This window comes from Colias philodice, chromosome 13, assembly GCF_061535455.1.
Source record: "Colias philodice isolate Cphi_HAF_F1 chromosome 13, ilColPhil1 Martin Lab GWU primary, whole genome shotgun sequence".
Taxonomy (NCBI): domain Eukaryota; kingdom Metazoa; phylum Arthropoda; class Insecta; order Lepidoptera; family Pieridae; genus Colias; species Colias philodice.
The window spans coordinates 9,172,151-9,193,734 of NC_143098.1; the positions used below are offsets into that span (position 1 = coordinate 9,172,151).

The following is a 21,584-nucleotide window of genomic DNA, read 5'->3' on the forward strand; positions in this document are numbered from 1 at the left end:
CATTACTCGAGCATTTAGGGCCGATTTTTCAATGCTTGGTTAAAACTTATCCGTCCAATAAAGTATTCAAAGAGGATATTATCACTACGTTTTAAAGTATTACACGATAATATTAAAATGTCACGTAAACTGTCAAATACGGGCAATTAGAATACGTTTCTAAAATGGTAGTTTTATACATTATTCGAAGAATATGTTTTAACCAAGGATTGAAAAATCAGCCAATCTACCAAGATACCTATCAAATTTCATCGAAAGAGTAACATAATATATGTTACTATGTATGTCCTCACAAATTTTCACATTTGTAGGAAGTATCGAGGTTATTATTGTCAGGAAATAAAATCAAACACAAAAGGTAAATAATTATAAAAACAATTTATTTCTCTTTACAAAACTTATGTATAGTTAACAGTATAAAATGCTAAATATCTCTATTTAAAGACGAACTAAAATAAAACTATATAATATTATCGTGTCCGTATCGTGTTGAGAATCTCTGCAAGCCCACTGTGAACTTTCAGGGTGACGATTTTTGTTTCAACCATTGAGAAGTCACTAAGTTCAATCTGTAAAAGATATGTATTTAAAAAAAAATATTCTACAAATTAATGAAATTCAAAAGGATGGCAATACAAAGATTGTGTAATTTGTACATCTCGAACAAACAAAATTACTACCTAAAAATATTTAATAAAATTAATGAAATACATTTTGCTAAAAAGCTTTTCTTCTCCCGTAATCAAATCAGCTGAAAAAAATTTTTTTGTTGATCTGAGCCTAGCGCATAATATATTATAAACAATATAAAATAAATTACCCCATCGGGAGAGTCCTTTTCTCTTGGCGGAAATCGTCCATACATCCTTTCGCAAATAGCGCATAGACCACACCAAGTTTTGAATTTAAGACTGTCCAAGTCGACCTATGAAGAAAATTTATAAATTAAAATAAAATTTATAAAAGTAATAAAACGTATAAAATAAAAAAATATGTGCGTGTACTAGTGTACACACGTAAGAAGAGAAACTTCTTTATGACCTTATTTTTCAAAAAATAATTTACTATAATATGCAACTTTACATAAATACGTCAATCACGCGTGGTAGGGATAAGACAAAGATGGCGCGTAACGGAAAAATGTCAGGCGTAACGAAAAAATGTTACACTAATTTTTTTTCCAACCCCGATAAAGAAGTTTCACTTCAATAAATATAAATGCATGTGATTACTGATTTCGGATGTTAATTTAAATTGAAATCGGATCACGGACGCTAGAATTATGTGAAATTTTAGAGGTAAGGAGAACTATCTGCGTATTTTCAAAAGTGACCGTCTCGTCACGTTGGACAATAACGGGTGATTTTTTAAGAGGTATAGGATTTGATTTTCAAAAAAAACACAAAAAACTTGAAAATGTTGATGTAATCTATAATGGAATTGATAAAACGATCAATATAATTTAATGTTTGAAGATGATTTCATGCAAATGATGGCCACGGCTCCGGTTTAGATGGCCCATTCGCATTTCGGCACACTCTCTACAACATATCGGCCGGTATATCACGAATACTTAAATGCTTCAATATTGGCTACCAGTGCGTCAATCGTTGCTGGTTTATCCCTGTAGGCATAAGAAATAGTCCAAAGACGTTTGATCACGCGATCTAGGCGGCCAATCGACGGGCCCAAAACGTGAGATAAACTGTTCGCCGAAGACGGCTCTCAATTGGGCTATTGTTTCGCGTGCCGTGTGGTATGTGGCACCGTCTTTTTGAAACCACATGTGAGGCATGTCCAATTCTTCCATTTTGGGCAAAAAAAAAATAAAATCGCCAATCGATGAAGTGCATCGCGCACTTCTTAACCGACTTCACACTCTCTTAACCGAGCATGCATTTTGATAGTAAAATTCAATAATTTGCAAGCGTTGTTCGTTCGTTCGTGTCGATTCATGGTTAAATTATAGACCAAACTGAACAAGTTTGATAAAGACACAAGACACGATTCACGCGTGATCTATCAAAAACAGTATTGCCAAAAAGAAACCAGCAAAAAAATCACCCTTTATATTCAAGTAAAATATATAAAAACTAGCGGTCCGCCCCGGCTTCGCCCGTGGTACATATGAAAAATAGATGTTGGCCGATTCTCAGACTTACCCGATATGCACAGAAAATTTCATGAGAATCGGTCCACCCGTTTCGGAGGAGTATGCAGACTAACATTGTGACACGAGAATTTTATATATAAGATAATTACATCCGCTTCATGACGAACTCTATAAATTAAACTTATTTCGAATATTTCTCTATACTAAATTTCCTTACTATACCCAATGATATTTTATGTATAGATACGTTATATACTCACAATATATCAAAAAAAAATGCTTCATATGCAGTGTCAGGCACACACAAATGCAATTTTCATTTTACTTAATTTATTACATTGACAGACTGTATAAAAGAGATGGCTCTAATAAAATGATATAAACAAAAAAGACAAAGATAGTTTGTCACTTCCGCGCAGGTGTAAGCAAAAGTCATAAGAATTCGCCAATTAAATATAAATAAACAAATAGTTGCCATGGTAATTGGCATAGACTAACGACACAGAAGGTTCAATGTTATAGAATATAGATGTTAGGTTTCCTGGACAAGTAAATAAATGTGACAATTTCATTTACTATTTTATGATTATTATGATGTCGTATTACAATGAAAAAAAAAACTTTTTTGGAGATATAACTGTATTAAGTATTTATTACTAGCTGTGGTGTTCGTTTTCGGTCATCATCATTTCACCCGATAAACACCCACTGCTGAGCATACTGCATAGTCCTCCTTATAGAACTCCATAAGGACCGATCTTACGCTATTCGTTTCAAGGCAGTTCCCGAAACCCGTACAAGGTCATCACTCCAACTTGTAGGATAATTATAATATTAGTGGTGCCTAGATGAAAAAAAAAAGGATGAAATAAAAGAAAGGATGAATGAAGTATAAGCCTTTTTTATCTAAAATACAAATAAAATTTATGTTCAATAGCTATTTACAGAAAAGCAAATAGCATTTTTCGTCAGTAGCGATAATCTTTTCTTTAATCTTTACGTATATTCAACATCATTTTATTTTTATTTATCATTTTATTATTGCAAACAAACATTTTTGCCATCACGATTTCATTGTATATAATAAATAGCTATATTTGTTAATTATATGCACTGTGTGGATTTAAATATAAAAATAATCAAGTATTTACCCAAACCGAAATTAATAAAATAACCTTTCTATTTTCAATAATCGTATCTACGTGATAATCTTTGAACACAGTGTACGCTAGCTTTGTCACACTAGTGATTGAAACAATGTTTTATCCCTTTCATTATTTCAATACACGTGTCAAGCAAGTGTCATTCATAAAGAATTGTAAATTGTTATTTTTACTCTTAAACTGTAATTATTTAATATATTTTGCTGTGATATGATATTATTCCTTTATCTTTCTTTATTTTTTTGAATACGTGCACTTTCTGAACACACAGGAAGGCATTTTCGACAACTTTAATGTACCTATCGGCACATATGCTCACTGGGACCGGTGACAATCTGACTGATTGCATTGGTCCCAAATAGGACCAATTCACGGAATCAGTTTTGGTGCGTTGATGACGTATCTACCTCTTGTTTCTATATATAATATCATTGACTATACCGCGTTACATGCAATTTCCAAATAAAAATAAATCTCAATTTTAATTCGTTTGAAATTTATACCTCCCCCGCGTCTCCACCGCCGCTCTGTTTTCTATATCCAGTATCTAACAACGTTAGTTTAATATCATCAGAGTTATTTTCCTCCTCTTTGTAACAATCCCATTCCATGATAGTTTGAAATTGATTCCCTTGTTCACTTGTGAGTACACCACCCATCATTAATGTGAGCCCTTCTTGTATATCCTATAAAGAAAAAGATTACACATTTTCAATATCCCTGATAAGCCTTCTTTGTATATGTATTTTCAAAATAATGAATATTTTGGTAGTTAACAGTTAATATCTCTAAAAAGAAGGAATTGTGGGGCTGCAAGACTTAAACTCAATGTGGGCAAGGTACATTTCACGAGGCCACACACAGTGTTGTGTGTCGAGTGTCTCGTGTATCCTTTGTGATGTGTCGCGTGTCGAGTGACACGAGTGTCGTGTGTCACGTGTGTTGTTTGTGATGTGTGTGTCGAGTGTCACGTTTCACCTGTGCGTGTGTCACGTTTGTCAAGTGTCACGTGTGTCGAGTGTCACGTGTGTCGAGTGTCACGTGTGTCGTGTGTATTATGTGCGAAGTGTGTCACGCATGTGTTAACTGTTATGTGTGTGTCACCTCGTGTGTGGCCTTGCAAAATGTAACTTGTACCTTGTAAAAAATATATCTTGCCCACATTCAATTTAAGTCTCGCCGCGCCACTGCCTACTTTCAATTTATTTCTCACCTTAATTGGCATCCTGTAACCATTCGGTCTAAATTTCCTTAACACAGTAAGATAAAGCAGCTGCTTCGATTTTTTTATCGTCACAAACCTCGCTGCATAAATCATCGGTGTAAGCGCTAAAATAATAAGAAAATAAACATAACAATAACCATAACAGACATAAAGAAATAAACTCTTGATGTTTTGTTTATTTTTATTTTTTTTTAAACAAGTTCAATTAAGTATATTTATTTTTGATTTTTATGCAATGGATAAATTCCGTTTGACCAACCATAACACCGCGAAAAGATGTTCAAAGAAGATAAGAATGTTTTACTCATACACTCTTATAAATCAAAAATATTATACATAAACCATACATTCCAAATCATTCGAGTCGATCGGCAGACCGAATATTGCGTTCTTCCTGGAAAACACCCTGGGTATATGCAGCCAGTCTCCCAAACTGACAGCTGGTATCCGCATCTCCTTGAGGAGGGTCTGCATCTCCAGACCGTGTGAACGGTCTGGTCTAGTTCGAAGTGCTTCTTGTAGGACATATCGACGCTGGGAAAATAAACGTATTTTATTTATGGCAAGCTCGAATTTTTATAGTGATATTTTTCATAATGTTCGGGCATTATGAATAATAAACCAGCTACATAAGGCATAGTAATACAGATTTGATTGGATAGGTTCGATATTTCAATTTATATAGAATATTTATAATCTGAATCTTATTGGAAAAGGCGAAAAACATATAAACTTTAAACCCACTGGCAAATTATTGCGCCACATTCAATCACACATCAAAAATAAAATATATTAAAATTTTTATACATATTCATAAAATTTTATAAATAACAAATATAAATATACCTAGTTACCTTTGTATCAAACTCAGTCTCTATAGCTTCTTCGTCAACTTCCCTGTGTAAATACTTCAAAATATCATCATCTAGGAAAGAGTCAGTTTTCTTAGCGACGCTTGTTTTGACAATAGGAGGTATAATTATATCATCATCATTCGTTGGAGCAATGGAGGCACGCGAACTGGGGTTTTGGGAATCCGTTCCAATGCCTGCAATCTTTGAAATAAATGAGCTTTAAGTTATTATGCTAGCAAATCATCACTTGCATCGTATTTTTTTTGCTTGAACGATGTTATTTATTTCATTAAATATTTTTAAAATTACCATGAAAATCTTTTCCTAGTAAGTCTCGAGGTCCGGTCAGTCTATCTCATAATTTAAATAAAATTAATCATCGAAATAATCTATTTAATATAAATGAAATTAAAGACAGTCATCAAGTTATAAGAACACACTTTGCTTGTTTCCTAATACCAGTAACTTATGTTATAGAAAAAATTCCACAAATACGATCTTTTCAATGGGATTTTTTTTCACGTACCTATATCTTTTTCCTGTATATTAAAAACTATAATTTATAGCTAATAAATACTAACCTGTGTTTCAGGATCCTGTTGAGCTTGTGCAGCCAGTCCCGCGGAGGTGAGACGATCGCTACCGCCGCGCCCTTTACGACGTCGCTTACCACGTCTACGCATTTCCATTGTACCTGAAAGGAACATTATCTTTGGAAATATTTGTTCGAATAGTTCAGGAGTTTTTGTTTTTTATTTTAATAAAATATATTTCGAAAATGTTTGTTTTATTTATGAATTGCCTGATTCTCAATATGCACTCTGGTACATATTTATCAATAAGTCCATAATGTAAGGTTTGATCCACATTACAGTGATGATGTTAGTTCGTTATCGGTCTGATTTCGATTTTGAAAAAATATTAATTTATTACTTACTTAGATTAGCACCGCAATAAATCAAAATTTAAATTAAAATCAAATTAGATTCTAATTCGATCAGTAAACAAGGATTTTTTAGGCCTCGTATTTTTCGAAAATATAACAAAAGTTAAATGTTACCACTATCGTCCATAGGGACCAATTCGTCTGGAGTATTCTCCAGATCCTTGTCACTCTTCGAGCGTTGAGACGCTGGACCATCGTTCTTTTTATTTCTCGGAGTCTTTCCCAAATTCAATGCCTTGAGCTGGTTCTGAAATACAAAATTAGTCATTTTATTACGCAACGATTAAATAGGTGGAAAACAATTGACTAAAAAAGGTGTCACTCAGAGGCCAAGAAGATAAGATCATCAACGCCAACAAATTACGTATCATTTGCACATTAAAATAATGACACTACAATGTTGTATATTATTATTTTTCTGTCCTATAAATGTAAAAATTTATGAATTCTGCTCTTGACAAAATATTATTCACCTCTAGTTTCAAGAAGAATTCTTCGCTATTATAGCATTCTTTTCTCTTAACATTTTTTGTTTTTGTTGTCTGTTCTTTAGGCTTGACACTGGGAAGTCTTATGCGTTTCTTTTGGTCAGTACCCCATGTCATAGATAGGACTATGTTGGAAGCGTCACGCTTCCTGTTTTTCGGTGCATAGTTCACAACTATGCGTGTTACATGCATTAATGAGCAATCACAATTAGACGCTATAATTGGCGGTATCTTCAGCAATTTCCGCTTTATACGTTTCGATTTACGCGTCGTTAATTTATCGTACGAAATTACAACACTTTTTTCTTTACTTTTTTGCTCTTTCGGTCTTTTGATTTGGAGTAATTTTGATTTAGATATTAAAAATGGGAACATGTTTATCGACTGTTGTGTTAACAATAAACTTATAGTTGCAATCGTTAACTTGTTAGCATGTGCGTCAATGTATCGATTACCACTTATCAAGTATGAAATAATATTTTGTTCACGGTCTAGTTACCTTTGAAGGTGCTGATAACCGATTATTAACAACTTTATACTGTAATCGGTAGGTACTACTTTCTTTAAATCAATTGAAACGGTAAAAGTAATGGAACTACTGTTTTACAATCCATAATATAAAAGATTTGAAACTAAAAATTAACACAATAGAGATAGGAACTATCAGCTTTGCAGATTGTTCCAATAACGATGCTATCGGTCAATTAGGGAAAGCTGGCATGTTCACAGTACTCACACTTATGCAATTTCACTTACAGTATGTTCAAAAATAAATGCGACTCTAGTTTCATTTTAGACTTGAATTGTAAAATGGTGCGTTGTAGATATATATATATATATATATATATATATATATATGCAAATATAATTACTTATGAAAGCTCTCATAATTTACCTGTAAAATTATAGTAAATCAATTGATGAAGTTAATTATTTATTCTAATAATAATCAATTGGATAAAAGTATTAATAATCATTCAATTATCAAATAATAATTAAATTCCTGACTTTGGTCGAGTAAAGATATCTAAGAAATATTATATGTATTTGTAGTAAGTACGTAATACCTACCAATACGCGCTAACAAATATGTGTTACATGTTTATTGTATAATTTTCACACTATTGGTTTTAAACTCAAACTCAAACATTTATACAATTAGACTTCTTCTAGAAGCACTTTTGAATCGTCATAACAGTTTAACAGTTTTAACATTTACCACCAATTCAGAAAGCAGTATCTATAGAGAAGAAGAAGAATCTATTTAATCATAATCGTAATCTTCTACTTCACTGTAACTTTCATCGCTCGAAGAACTCGATGTTTCGTTGTCGGAATCTCTTAATGTTATTATAAATGAGTCAGTGTAATTATCTACTTTTGGTTCTAATTGAATATATTTTTCCTCATGTTCTCGCGTCTTTCTCCAAACGTCACTAAACATATCCAGACTAATAGCATTTGCTTCCTTTCTAAATAATTCTTCCACAGTTTTCAAGTTAAAGTTCACATTTTGTGATGCTACTTTCCCTTTAATTATGCCCCATAGTAACTCTATTGGGTTGAGTTCTGGATGGTATGGTGGAAGGCGCAATACACTATGTCCATGATCTTTGAGGATTGCATCAAGTAGGTAAAAATGGTGGATAGTTTGGCTTATTTTTTTAATAATGTGATAACTCTGATTATTAATTAGTAATTTGATTTTTGAAAAAAAAAATGCCGATTTTAGTCAAAATTTACCTATATTTTTCTAACAAGATCCTTATCATCCAAATTTCCACCTTGGTGAGAAAAATTGACATTTCTAATGAAAATGAACAAAAAATTAAATGATTTTATTAAATACTGTAAAATAGTCTATAATTCTTCCATTTACTGTATCACAAAATTCTTCATAGATTTTTAGATATTCGTACTACACCAATTACATCACCCTGTATTTATAAACAATTGCAAAATATGACACATACATAGGCCGGGAGATACTGACACAAAATTTCGGGTCATTTGTAACAGAATGGCGGTTCTACAGAGGTCTTATTACGCAATGACTAAAAGAAAAATGATGGTCAGAACGCTGGTACCGGCGGACTAGTCGCGTGGGCGTTAGTCGAACTCGTCGGATAAATAGCGAAAGTCAAACGATTTGTAACACAAAAATTTTAGAATTTACCGATAGCCCATAAAAAAGATGTAGGCGGTAGTGTCATGCCATACTTTTCCGGTGTAACTTACAGCCCCCCATACCGAAGCGATGCGTTGATTTAAAAAAAAAACAATTCAACCATTTGTACCAGGCTAACTTTTGCACAGGTAATCATCATCGTGCAGACATTTACGAAAATCGCCATGCCATACTTTTCAGACGATTACAAATGGCCACCATACCGCCGAAAATCTGCAAAAAAAAATTTTTTTTCGCCAAACAATTTGTACCAGTATTGCATTTGGATTTTTGGAGAGTATTTGATAAAATTTGACCATTATTATATTTGCCATACTTCTAGTAGGGGGAAAAAGTGCTGCCATACTTGAAAAATTAATTTATTCGTCACGTTTCAAAAATACGACTGTACAATACGTAAAATAATTTTTTACAGTATGGGATCATTATATTCTGTTTGTTTGTATACAATTCTACCTAGAAAAAAATATCGCAGAATGCAAACATGGGGCGGATGATTGTAAGACTTAAGCCAAGACGTAAAAAAAAATGAAAAGAATTGGCGATTTGTACCAGTACGGCATTTTTGGAAAGTATATGATGCAACGTGACCATTATTATATTTGCCATACTTTTAATAGAGGGAAAAATTAGTGCCATACTGCTACAAATCGTTCAAACTACGAATAAAATCTTACAATAAGAAAAAAATCTTATACACATTCGTCACCTCCCACAGGTATTATCACACTTCTATTTATAATCATTCAGGAGTTGTTGAAAAAAAAAATGTAGGGTGGTACAAATCGTTTGGCGAGAAAAAAAAATTCAAAAATTTGCAGATTATCCGCGGTATGGCGACCATTTGGAATCGTCCGAAAAGTATGGCATGGCGATTTTAGTAAATGGCTGCACGACGATGGTTACCTGTGCAAATTTAGCCCGGTACAAATGGTTGAATTGTTTTTTTTAAATCAACGCATTCACGTCGGTATGGCGGACTGTAAGTCACATCGTCAAAGTATGGCATGACACTACCGCCTACATCTTTTTTAAGGGCTATCGGTAAATTCTAAAATTTTTGTGTTACAAATCGTTGGACTTTCGCTATTTATCCGACGAGTGTGACTAACGCCCACGCGACTAGTCCGCCGGTACCAGCGTTCTGACCATCATTTTTCTTTTTGTCATTGCGTACTAAGACCCCTCTAGACCGCCATCCTGTTACAAAAGACCCGAAATTTTGTGTCAGTATCTCCCGGCCTAACATGTGCAATGTGTAAATGTGTTGACGTTCCAGCTCTTCTTAATATACCTATATGTAGTATTCCAATAATAATGCTATCACTAACTTGAAAAATGTAGCTTTTGGGCCACTAAACCAAAAGTCTATCTAAATCTTAACTATTTATTTAAACGTACCTTCTTGATAGTACGAACGCTGACTGGCTCTTTAACAACCCGCTTAGCTAATACCAGTGGTGATGCCAACGGTGGTAGCTGTTCACATTGCCCCTTTATCAGTCTAGTGTGGGTTGCTTCTGACAAGTTAAGAGATGGTAACGTCGACCGTTCGTTCGTTGCGCTTGTAGTCTGTGCGACTGTCATTTCGGATGTCGTATACCCGTGGTAGTAAAGGGTTTCCTGAAAATAGGAGTTAATTTTTATGCAAGCTTAGGTATGGTAATGTTAACTATGCATATAAAATGTATATTTCAATTTAAATTAATAGATTATATGCAATCAAACGACTTTTTGTATAAACCGTATTCCTAACTAAGTATATCGTAGTTTATAATTTAATAAATAATTGAGTTTTAATATAAAACTTAGCTTACATTTTAATGAATTGTAATCCGCTCAATAAATTCGTTCATTTCGGTATCATATCAATAAAAGAGAATATTTCCCTATGTACAAACTACAAAGTGTCTTTACAATTAATAAATTAAAAAACGCATATTTAAATCGTATTATAATCAATAACTATAGGCATTCCACCTGGCTATGACTTCTCCGTAGATCCAAGACTATTGTAGTTTTCTGACGCGGCTGGTCCGGTGTGAGACATCGTCTGGAACCTCGCGACTTTCCACTGGCCAGGGTAGGCGCAGGAGTGAGAGGACGGGAGTCTGTTTCTGTGTATCTGGAATTGATTTTACGATTATTAAATATAAATAGCGACAATATAATTGGTACAGAAACATATAACGCAACATACAAATGATTTTTCTTATAATAGAAACCTAGTTCTAATAAAATCAGTACCTTCTAAACATATCTTCGGTAACAATGTCATGTGGAGTTCTATTCTTTTCTTTATCAATTTGATCTTGAAATTTCGACAAGTCTTCTTGAAAGTAGTGAGATTTTCCCTCCAATACCTGTAAATTATGAAAACCGTAATTTATAACATTTCTATAAAAAACATACCTACGTTAACATAGAAAACATTACACTCCTTTTTACGAAGTCGAGTAAGTAGATACCTACTTTGTTTAAAACTTACCCAGGCATCTTTAGCCCGTTTAACGAATTCCTTCGTCGTGGTATCTGCTGGATGGTTGCATAGCACAGAGCAAGCTTGGGAGAATGGGTTGTATAGCCCTGCGTAAGGCCGTAGCATGAAGGGAGCTGGCGTCACTTCGCATCTTAGCTCTATTGTACTCTATAACATCGAAGAATAAGGCATACATAATATGATCACCCTAAGGCTCACAGGGACCGGATTCAGCACGAATGTACTTAGAATACTGTCGCTCGGCTTGGTTTCCTGCCCCTAGTTTCTCTGTTTTGGTCGCCGAGAGACCGAGTCGCCAGCGACTGGTCGACAGTGCGTAATAGCTCTTAGAATATTGTCGCTCGGCTTGGTTTCCTGCCCCCAGTTTCTCTGTTTTGGTCGCCGAGAGACTGAGTCGCCGGCGACTGGTCGACAGTGCGTAATAGCTCTAATACAAAAAGCGCGCGAATTAATCTCGAAGTTTTGTAGTCATGTTTATATTTTAATCCATAGCTATCGTTAAAACAATACTTACGAGTTACCTACCACTTAAAATATTTATTCTAAGTGGTAGGTAGTTTGAGATTTAACTATATTTTGATAGCCCCGACAGGTTTATGCAGGACAAAAGCTTTTTTTATTTATTTATAGATGACGAGCAAATTAATTTTTACATTTTTACTAACATAATAAATACGAAAGAAAATGTCTTTTTTACGTTTTATCGAAGCATCGTAGGACTTCACTACTTTTGGCCCCGAGAACATAACTTGCAGCGGGTGAAATGTGCGGACGTGCAGGAGTTTGGTCTATGGACAACTCAGCTTTATACCAGAAGAGAGCTCGAGTGAAGCCAAAGACTGATATTCTATAATAATATATTTACTTACCTTTTCTTTAAATAAACTTGACTTCTGCGGAGAGCTGGCTAATAATCCGGTTTGACTCGTTAACCCCATCTTCTTGTTTATCACTAACAATTACCCATTATTCAATGATTATTGATTAAACTATCGCCTAGATACGTCTGTCTTCTATCAAATTGGGACAATTGACATGCAATATTCTTTTTTTTTTATTTTAATTTCCTTTTGTAGTTAGCTTTTTTTATAGAATCATGAAAGCTCTAGCTTTGCTCTCGCATTAGGTACATTCGTTAATGAGCAATGTAAAGAATATTTTAAATTAGGTACCTACTGGTTGAATACAAACGTTAAATTATGTGGTAATAGTTCTTTTAATTTGTTTATCTAGCCATTTTTTATAAGTGCCTAAGCATTACAGTTTATACGTTATGTGACGATGGATTAGGCGCATATTAGGCGTAAATACATATATATATGTATAGGTATTTTATATGCAATTATACATTTTCTAAAAAAAAAATAGGTTGTTTGTAAAGTAGGTTTACGATCGAGATGTTTACGTGTTAACGTCTTATTGGTGGCAGCGCTCGAGATGAGACGGGAGATCGGTCCGTCTCTCTCTCGTTATACCTGCGATCGCGCTCGTGAGGTTTTGGTGTGACACAAGTTTCTGAACATGTCACCCGACTAAAACTATTTTAAAAACGTTATCACGTCAAAATTAATAGGTACACAAAAAAAAATAATATCACAAGCTTCATTCAGGTAGAAAATCTACATAAAACATCAATTTAAATGGAAAACCCATCAAACAACAAGTTGCCAAAAAACACGACTATTTTTGCAGTTAAAGGCTAGATATTATCTAAGGTGTAAAGAGAAACGACAAAATGAATTTTTCCACATATATTATTCAAAAAATTTACACAAAAGCACTAAGACATCCATTTAACCTTATTGTCTAAATAAATGACGTTAAATCGACACGCAACTTCTTAATTAAAGATATAATTTGTATCTAAAAATAATACTCATTTCTCTTTTAAATATCAGAAAGTAACTATGGCATTATGAACATAATACCTACTAAGCGACATTTTTAATTTATTACATCTATGATAATCTATAATTTTCATTATTCAATTCTACAGTTCTATAATTTGTTACAAATGGGTTTTTTACAAATGTAGTGCATTAGAATTATTTCAATGTGTACATTGGGTGAGAATTACAAGTCTTAAATTTAAAAAAGAACCAATAGTTAATAAATATTTACTGTCCCTATAAAACTTCTTAGGCTTAGTACACACTAAGCGTATATATTGCAAATATTACACTGTGTACACTAAACATAAGTAGTTGATATTTAAAATGTTAATTCGGCTTATGTAACTAATTAATGTATTATTGCATCTAATTGTTCGTATCGGTATGTAAAATTGTATCATACAAATTTTTGTACTCAATAAAAATTTCGCTTTAAATCCAAACTTTATTACAACTTAAAATATACAATATAATAATAATTTACACATAATAATATATAGTTAGATACTGGGATTTACTTGCTTATAATTTTATATGTTGAGAGAATGTACCTATATTGTTGTATTATTGTATAGAGCTTTACGCAAGACATAGTTTTACAAATTCATAGTAATATTTTTCTCCATTCCAGTCTATAAACTTTGCACCAAGAACTTAACGTGTTGCAAACTAAAATAATTAATTAAATAATATAATATCAACTCCAATGATACTCAAGTATCGTGAAGTTGTATCTTTCGTAAACTGTTTAAACTTCTTTCAAAATCAAATCAATTTTCGTATTATTGTACAAATTGATATGTAAATATAAATTATTGTTTTAAACTAACAATATAATAAGTAGGAGGTATTAACAAAAAGTCGATTTATTTTAGTCAATGATAAACAGCGGAAACCCTAATAGACTTATTTTACAACTTCAGTTAAATATAGATAATTATTATGTCATGAACATAAAAGCGTTGAGATTATTACTTTTTACATAAACACTAATCATGTGGCCATTCACATGAATGCTATCCAGCACCCATAAAATGTTTGTTATTACTAAAACATATAAAACATTAATAATTTAAACTAAAACCACACTGTGTGACTCATTGTTTCATCCTCTACAAATAAAATTTAATTATGACTAGTAGTTAAGAAATAAATTTGAGCATGGATTACAAGCGTACTATACGGCCATGCTATAAAAGTATTATAAAAACTTAAATAGTTATGTATATAAATTACAGATGTCGTCACACGTATAAAATAAAATAGTTCGGTCCTCAATCTCGTAGCACTATCGCGTGAACACTTTAATTTATATATTTTACAAGGCTATAGCGTCTGTGGGGGCGTCCTTTACTCGATCAAGACTACGTCATTGTCGGGCTTAGGGCGCGCGGCGTACTACGGACGCGAAGCTCTGGCGGCTTCTTCTAGCGCCCGCACTTTCAGTTCCCGTTCCCTTTGCTGGCGAAGGAAGTCTTCGTGATGCGCCGGGTGAAGAAATCCTCTTTCTCTCTCCAACAACAGCTGTCGTTGGAGCTGCTCATGAGCTGCCGCCTGTTGCGCTAGCTGCTCGGCATAAGGTCTCCCGAGCAAATCTGGATGAGGCAGTGGTCGATATGGAGCACTACCTCCGAGTCCTAAACTTAATGCATCCTGCTGGGCTTGCGCTGCAGCTTGTTGTCCAGGATGTAGGTGTAAATGGGTGTGAGAGTGCGCATGTGTGTGAGCGTGGGTGTGCGCGTGGTATTCAGGATTTATTCCCGCCATTTGTAAACGCACCATTGGGTCGGCGGCAAGCGCTAATCTTTCAGCCGCCTCTAATTGCGCCGCGGCAACGCCAGGGTGTGGATGATGTGGGTGATGAGAGGGAGCACCAGAAACAGGCACCGACTGGGGTGGACCTCCTGCACCTGCCGGAGGAATACCTAATCTCTCTAGTCGTTCACGCTCCAACTGCGAAAGCCCTCCCGGGCCGTGCCCAGGTGGGTATAAACCAAATTGTACTGGTATAGCACCTTGGGGTGGCGGCGGTGGCATTCCATACCTCCGATGCATTTCCAACCAATGTGGATCTAGAGCACGCGGTCCTACATTATTTTTGAGCAGTTCCTCTTTCAGTCTATCATTCAACTCTCTTTCTCTTAGTTCTCTTATTTCCCTATCTCTCTTTTCTCGTTCGAGATGCTCCAGTTCAAGGCGCTCACGGGCTCCAGCAGCGCCGTACATAGAGCTTAATTGGTATTGAAGCATTGGATCCATACAATGACGAGGCAGGTTTCCTGGACTAAAGCCAGCGTGTGGCCTAGCGTAATCGGAAAGCTGTCGTAAAGATGGTGAATCAGGATATCCGGGCGGCCTTGGAAAGTACGGAGATGTTATTGTTTCGATAGCACCTCTTGACGGCGGTTTCGTATCTGGCTTTTCTGGTGTAGCTATTTTTCTGTGTGCTTGTTGAGCTATTTTTTCTCTTTCCTCTCGATCTCTTTCTGCTTGTTTCCTCAAACGTTCCTCCCGTTTACGTGCAAGTTTAGATTCTGGCACTGGTTTGAATATAAGGTCTGTGCGAGTACATGAATTGTAATCACCACGATTCCAATGTCTTAAGAATATTGCAGATTGCGATCGATGACATTCCGTGTCTTCAATTTTCGGCTCAGGACTAGGTCCATGCGGAATATGTGCCGGACTTGGAATTTCTTCCTCTTCAGGTTGTGATTGTGTCTCTAACTTCAATTCAGGATTATCATCAGGTATTGGCCGAGGTGGTCCACGTAAATGTGGATGTCCAGGTGGAAGTTGATGAGGCGACCCAGATCTTCCGTGAGAAGCCTGTAATCCAGCTGCAGCTTGAGCGTGTAATCGTAAACTTTCAATAGAACTTGGACCCGGGCCTGGAGGTAAGGCCAAACTCATGGGATGACCCATTGATGGTGGTTGTATCATAAGATGATTTGGATTTCCAGGCATCATCTTTGGATGATGTCGAAGTAGCATAGAATCTGCGGGAGAGAGTCTTTCGGGGTGATGAGCCAAATGATGCGAATGGTGATGCGTATGATTATTAACGCTCGACGAAGAGCTGGTTGTCTGCGATACACTTGCTGATAGGTGATGCGGAGAACTTGAGTGAGAACTGGATTTCTGTTGTGTATTTATCTTATGCTGTATGGATTGGGAGGAACTGCTTGATGTTGAGTGTGATATAGAGAGGGTATGATTTGTCCCACCGCCAACATGACTAGGCTGTTTTTCCGTACTCGTGTGAACAGCGCTGTGGTGACTTGTTGAATGATGATGCGTCATAGTAGTTTCATGCAATTGATGGCGCTCGGTTGTGGAATTCGGATTCCTTGGATCCTCTGTAGTTTCAGATATTTCTCTCAAAGATCTTGTCGTAACAGAAGAACTTGTACTATGATGAGCACTAAGCATGGTAGTAGATTCTATGGTAGATGGTTTTGAAGGATCATGTCTACCAGGTGTACTTGACGATGGATGCATTGGAGGTATCGGATGTGGCTGAGGCAATGGACCATAAGGATATGGATATGGCATTGAATAACCAGGATGAGGGTGAGAATAGTAAGGATGCATAGCATGTGCTGCAGCGGCTGCAGAAAGCTGAAATATTGAAGATGGATGAAGCAATGGATGATGTGGATGATGTAGATGCGACGCAAAAGGATGTGGTGGTGGAGGGCCGTGCTGTTGACTTGAGTGTAATACAGGACCTGCCATTGTAGAAGGAATTGATAATGGAGTCGGATTCATCAAGTTTAGAGCTGAATGAGAAACAGGAGTATTTGGTTGTACAGGAGATGCTGAAATTTGTCTGGGCTGTGACGGACTGGTGAGATGTCTTGAGAACGGAGAAGTGGTAGCTGAAGGATGTGGATGACTTGGGGTCCCATTGTGACTTGATTGACTTTTAATAGGTGTTGGAGTATGAGGGCTTTTAACAGGAGGAATAGTACTCGATGTATCCATTCCACTGCTTTGACTTGTAGATACTGGAGTTATGTGAGGTTGGTGCAGGAAATCTGGCTCTTTCTTAATGCTTTCTATTCTAGGTCCAAGGAAAGCACTTGGCATACTTGAATTTTCATTTGTAGGTTGACTTGGAGGTCTACTATTATTTTCAACACTTGATATTGATTCTCTGTCCCTTTCAGAGCTCAAATGCTGTGCTATTGAACTTCCAATTGGATATCCTGGAACTTTCACTTCTTTCAATGACTGTAGAGGATCAGAAACACTTTGAGTTGAGAGATTGGCAGGCATATTATCTGGAACTTCTTGTTTTATCTTCAAGTCTTGCGGCATTGATGGATCATTTTGATTGGATTGAGACTGCATTATATTTCCACTAGAAATGCTATGTGAAGGAGGCACCTGTTGCATTAGTGGCGGTAATGAACTTGGTTTTTCCAAACCTGGATGACTGTGACCATATAATGAGGATGGCATGAATCCATAAGGACCAATGTTCGATCCTCCACCGCTTACAGATATTAAAGGTCCTGGCGGCAACAGCCCTGAAATTGAGGGCTGGCTGAGAGGAGGTGGAGGCATGCTATGTCCTGACACAGGTATATTTGGTATTTCAGTTGGTCTAATTCCAAGATTTTCAGGTCTAACTGGTGCAGGGAATATTGGTGGTCTGATGTTAGTATTTTGATTATCGGCTTTTGGCATGGGTTGAGTTTTCAAATCAGTTGGTTGCTTATCATCTACATCTGATTCTTGCGATTTCATTTCTTGAGTATTTGCAGGAGAAATAGGTTCAGTATTAGTTGCAGGTGGATGTTCCATGTGGGGTGGAGATGATCCACGCACACTTGTAGGGGATGGACTGATTCTTTGTAAAGATTCCAATCTTGGAGTATTTGGAGAGTCAACTTTATTAGCTGATGATATTGTAGCAGTAAATATCTCTGGTGTATTCTGATTTTTCATTTCACTTGCCTCATCTCTCGGTTCTAATTTAATCACAGTTTTCAAGGGATTTATTAATGGATTATGTTTATTCGCATCATTCGAAAAGTTAATATTTGATGTGTATGGGAATGGAGGCACATTGTTTGAATAATCTTTAGCATTCCTTATTATTGAATTATTATCCTTAATATTAACAGGATTAAAGATTGGATTAGGAACACCTTCTATTTTAATGCTATGGCTTAATTTAGGATTATATATATGGCTGTCTTTTACGAAGAAGTTAGTGTGTTCCATAACAAGAGGTTTATTTACTTGGTTGATTGAATGTGCTGGGTAATTTTGAGCCAATGGATCTTTTTGGAATTCATCTTTTTGTAAATTCATAGTCTGATCATCGGTATCTATCTCTTCTTTAATCTTTATTTTTTCCATAGCCTCTGTTGTCATTGGAGTAACTTTAGGTATAATAAGTTCAGTCTTAGGAAACACTGTAAATGACCGGGGATCAATATTTTCATGAGGTTTAGTTGCTGTTGTATCTGTTTTCAAGTCTAATACAGCTCTATTATCTTTTTCTGGATTTACTTTGAAAACAGGAGGCAATGGATCCTTTTCTGTCTTAATTATTGGTTCAACATTGGTTTCTACTTTAATTTGGGATTCAACGGGCTTAGTAGATTGTTCCAACTCTGGTTCCTTATTTTGTTCTATATTTTCTTTATCAGTCTTATTAATACTATAGTCGCAAGCTTCAGGTTCAGGCTCTGGGGTTTCAGTTTCATCCATGGCTGGAAAACTATCATTTGTTAGACTTTCTGATGGACTTTCTGGTGGTTCAGCTGCTTTCTTTTTCTTCATTTGTACATCACCATCCATTATGCCTTCTATTTTACTATCATCAGGCAGGCGTTTCTTTACCTTTGATGCATCAACAACAACAACTTTACCATTTGCCACTTTCTTCTTAGTATCTTTACTAACCGGAGATGAGGGGACTTTATCATTATTGTTGTTTGTGTTTGTACTTTGTGTATTTGGTTTTGTAGGTTTCTTAGCCTTGGTGTCATTGTCACTTTCTTCTTGTGCCTTTTTAATTGTTGGCGTTGTTTGCTCTTTTGATTTATTTCTGGTCCTCATCCTACTTGGTGAATCATCAGGATTATCTCCACTTCTTCCATTATCAGCTTTAGCTAGATCTCCTGCATCCCTTGAATCACTATCATCTTCAGAATTTTCATCTTCGGTAACTGAACTCATTTCACCAGCCTCTTTTGGATTCGGTGAAGGTCTGGAACCATTAGTGTCAGGCGTTGTAGGTGTTGCCTCAGGCGTTTGTTCTTTAGGGGTCCCAGCGCGAGAGTTTCTTGTATTACGGACTCGCCGTAATGCTTGTCTTCTTCTTCTATGAGGCCGGTTACTACTAGCACCTGGTGTCTTTTTCCATAAATAATAAAACTCCACTAACTCTGCAGTGTCTTTATGAGGCAATAAATCTTTTTTGATTTTAAAAAAGTTCTTACCAAATTGCCTTATACCTTTCACAAATCGTTTTGTCTCTTCTTCCGACCACTTCTTCTCAATCCCTTTTGGGACAGGGCATTTTACGAGAGCTTGTAAAGCACGACCTGGGTCATAACCAGAGTCGTGTAAAACGTCGAGAGCATTTATTGTTGTATCATCACGGCTTGCGGCTACACAGCCATCGTCAGGGGAACCGCCGTCACACATACCGGCAAATGCAGCCATTGAACGTGCAGCTCTTAAATACATAACCAAATCCCGGTCAGTAGCCTGAGCTGGCAACCATCGTAGTTCTTCACCACCTGGGCATGGTTCATCTGGTCCCAAGGGACCATTTGTACGTATATCGGGAAGGCAAGCATATATATCCTTATCTTTATTAACGGGTTGATTCTGTGTCACCTGAATCTCCCCTTGATTCTGGGCCATCGTAAACTCACTATTTACACTCGATTCAAAACACTCGTACACAAGGAATCCGTTTGTTTACATATTGTTCATTCGTTACTTATATAAATGCACTATAGACACTGAACACAATAATTTTGAGTTTTTATTTGATATGTAGTATGCCAATATTCATAATTATTTCTTTTAATGGCCACCATTACACGATGCATTGTACTTCATATTAAGGACTTGTATGGAACAGCGTATGTTAAAACACTTAAACTCACTTAATTGCGACGTATAATAACATGCAATAAGTTACTTTTATATTTTAATTTACTATTAATTCAGTAAATGTTATCTACATGCTACCCTTTTGTTTAGCTTCACCTTTCTTTGGATTTCACCATAGACAAGCCAATCTCTATAAAATGGCCACCACGACAGGATATTTTTTGCAATACGTTCCATATACCGCAAAACAATTTATATTGTGTTAAATATTTTTGTTTAAATTAAATTTGAAAACGATTTTATTACTGATTAAATATATAGTTAAATTAAGTTTAAGTTGAATTCAATATCATTGTTCAATTAGAATGATATATTCACAGGATGTATTATTAATTGTAAATAAGAACGAATCTGCATTTTGTAAAATGAAATATTTCTGTATGAGAAAAGACAAGGAAAGCTTACTTAGGGTGTGTGTTTATTTATAAAATAGACACTCGTAGTCATTTTCATAAAAAAAAGAAAAACATTTATATTATTTACTGGATATTTATATTATTTTGTACATAACAAAATATATTATTACCTATTTAAATATAACTTGTAGAGTAATTGTAATTTTATGTAGATTCCCATTTCCTCTATTATAATGCATAATAAAGCAAATTTTAATTAATAATATATTCATTATTATAGAATGAGTATAATAATTAAAGTTTAATAAACGGAAATATTGAAAGGAAGTATTGTAATAACTTTACGGTAGAAATCTTCAAGTCCCACGACAACATTATGAACTACTTTTGACAGATCGGTATTTTGTACAACAAGTTGCCACCATTCCACTATGATTTGAACCTTATTAAAAATTCTGTTTTTTATTTCTTACCCAGTCAAGATTGCGTTTATAATGAAGTGGGAGCTCAAACTGAGTAAACCCCAGTACTATGGATCTCCTGTGCTCCCCTCCTAAAAAATTGGCCTTGCTAAGCAGGATTGCTTTAAGAAACTTAAATAAATGAGGGTATATAATTCAAACACCGAAATTAGCACTGGTGCTTAAAAACAACAGATAGGAAACCGATACAGACCAGCTCTCTCTACAATTTAAATATTCATAATCAGCACC

General features: G+C 35.4%; 2 protein-coding genes across 3 annotated transcripts; both read right to left on the reverse strand.

The window, feature by feature from the left end:
- Nucleotides 1-344: 344 nt before the first annotated feature.
- On the reverse strand, nt 345-12,512 carry LOC149483590 (uncharacterized). Of its 2 annotated transcripts, XM_089702976.1 has the most exons (13): nt 12,347-12,512; nt 11,466-11,624; nt 11,225-11,340; nt 10,958-11,102; nt 10,379-10,600; nt 6,416-6,548; nt 5,937-6,049; nt 5,356-5,556; nt 4,849-5,035; nt 4,490-4,605; nt 3,780-3,962; nt 821-925; nt 345-569 (listed from the first exon to the last, which is right to left on the reverse strand). In XM_089702976.1, exons 1-13 carry the CDS (start codon nt 12,413-12,415, stop codon nt 471-473), a joined length of 1,848 nt encoding a protein of 615 aa, XP_089559102.1. In that variant the 5' UTR covers nt 12,416-12,512; the 3' UTR covers nt 345-470. The 2 variants fall into 2 exon arrangements, with proteins under 2 accessions (XP_089559102.1, XP_089559103.1); XM_089702977.1 differs by lacking the exons at nt 10,379-10,600; nt 10,958-11,102; nt 11,225-11,340; nt 11,466-11,624; nt 12,347-12,512 and adding an exon at nt 6,775-7,177 and having other exon boundaries at nt 348-569.
- A 701-nt stretch (nt 12,513-13,213) lies between these two features.
- Gug (arginine-glutamic acid dipeptide repeats grunge) lies at nt 13,214-20,623 on the reverse strand. The gene has a single exon (XM_089702680.1). The coding sequence runs from the start codon at nt 20,258-20,260 to the stop codon at nt 14,768-14,770; it is 5,493 nt and encodes a 1,830-aa protein (XP_089558806.1). The 5' UTR covers nt 20,261-20,623; the 3' UTR covers nt 13,214-14,767.
- Nucleotides 20,624-21,584: the final 961 nt, after the last annotated feature.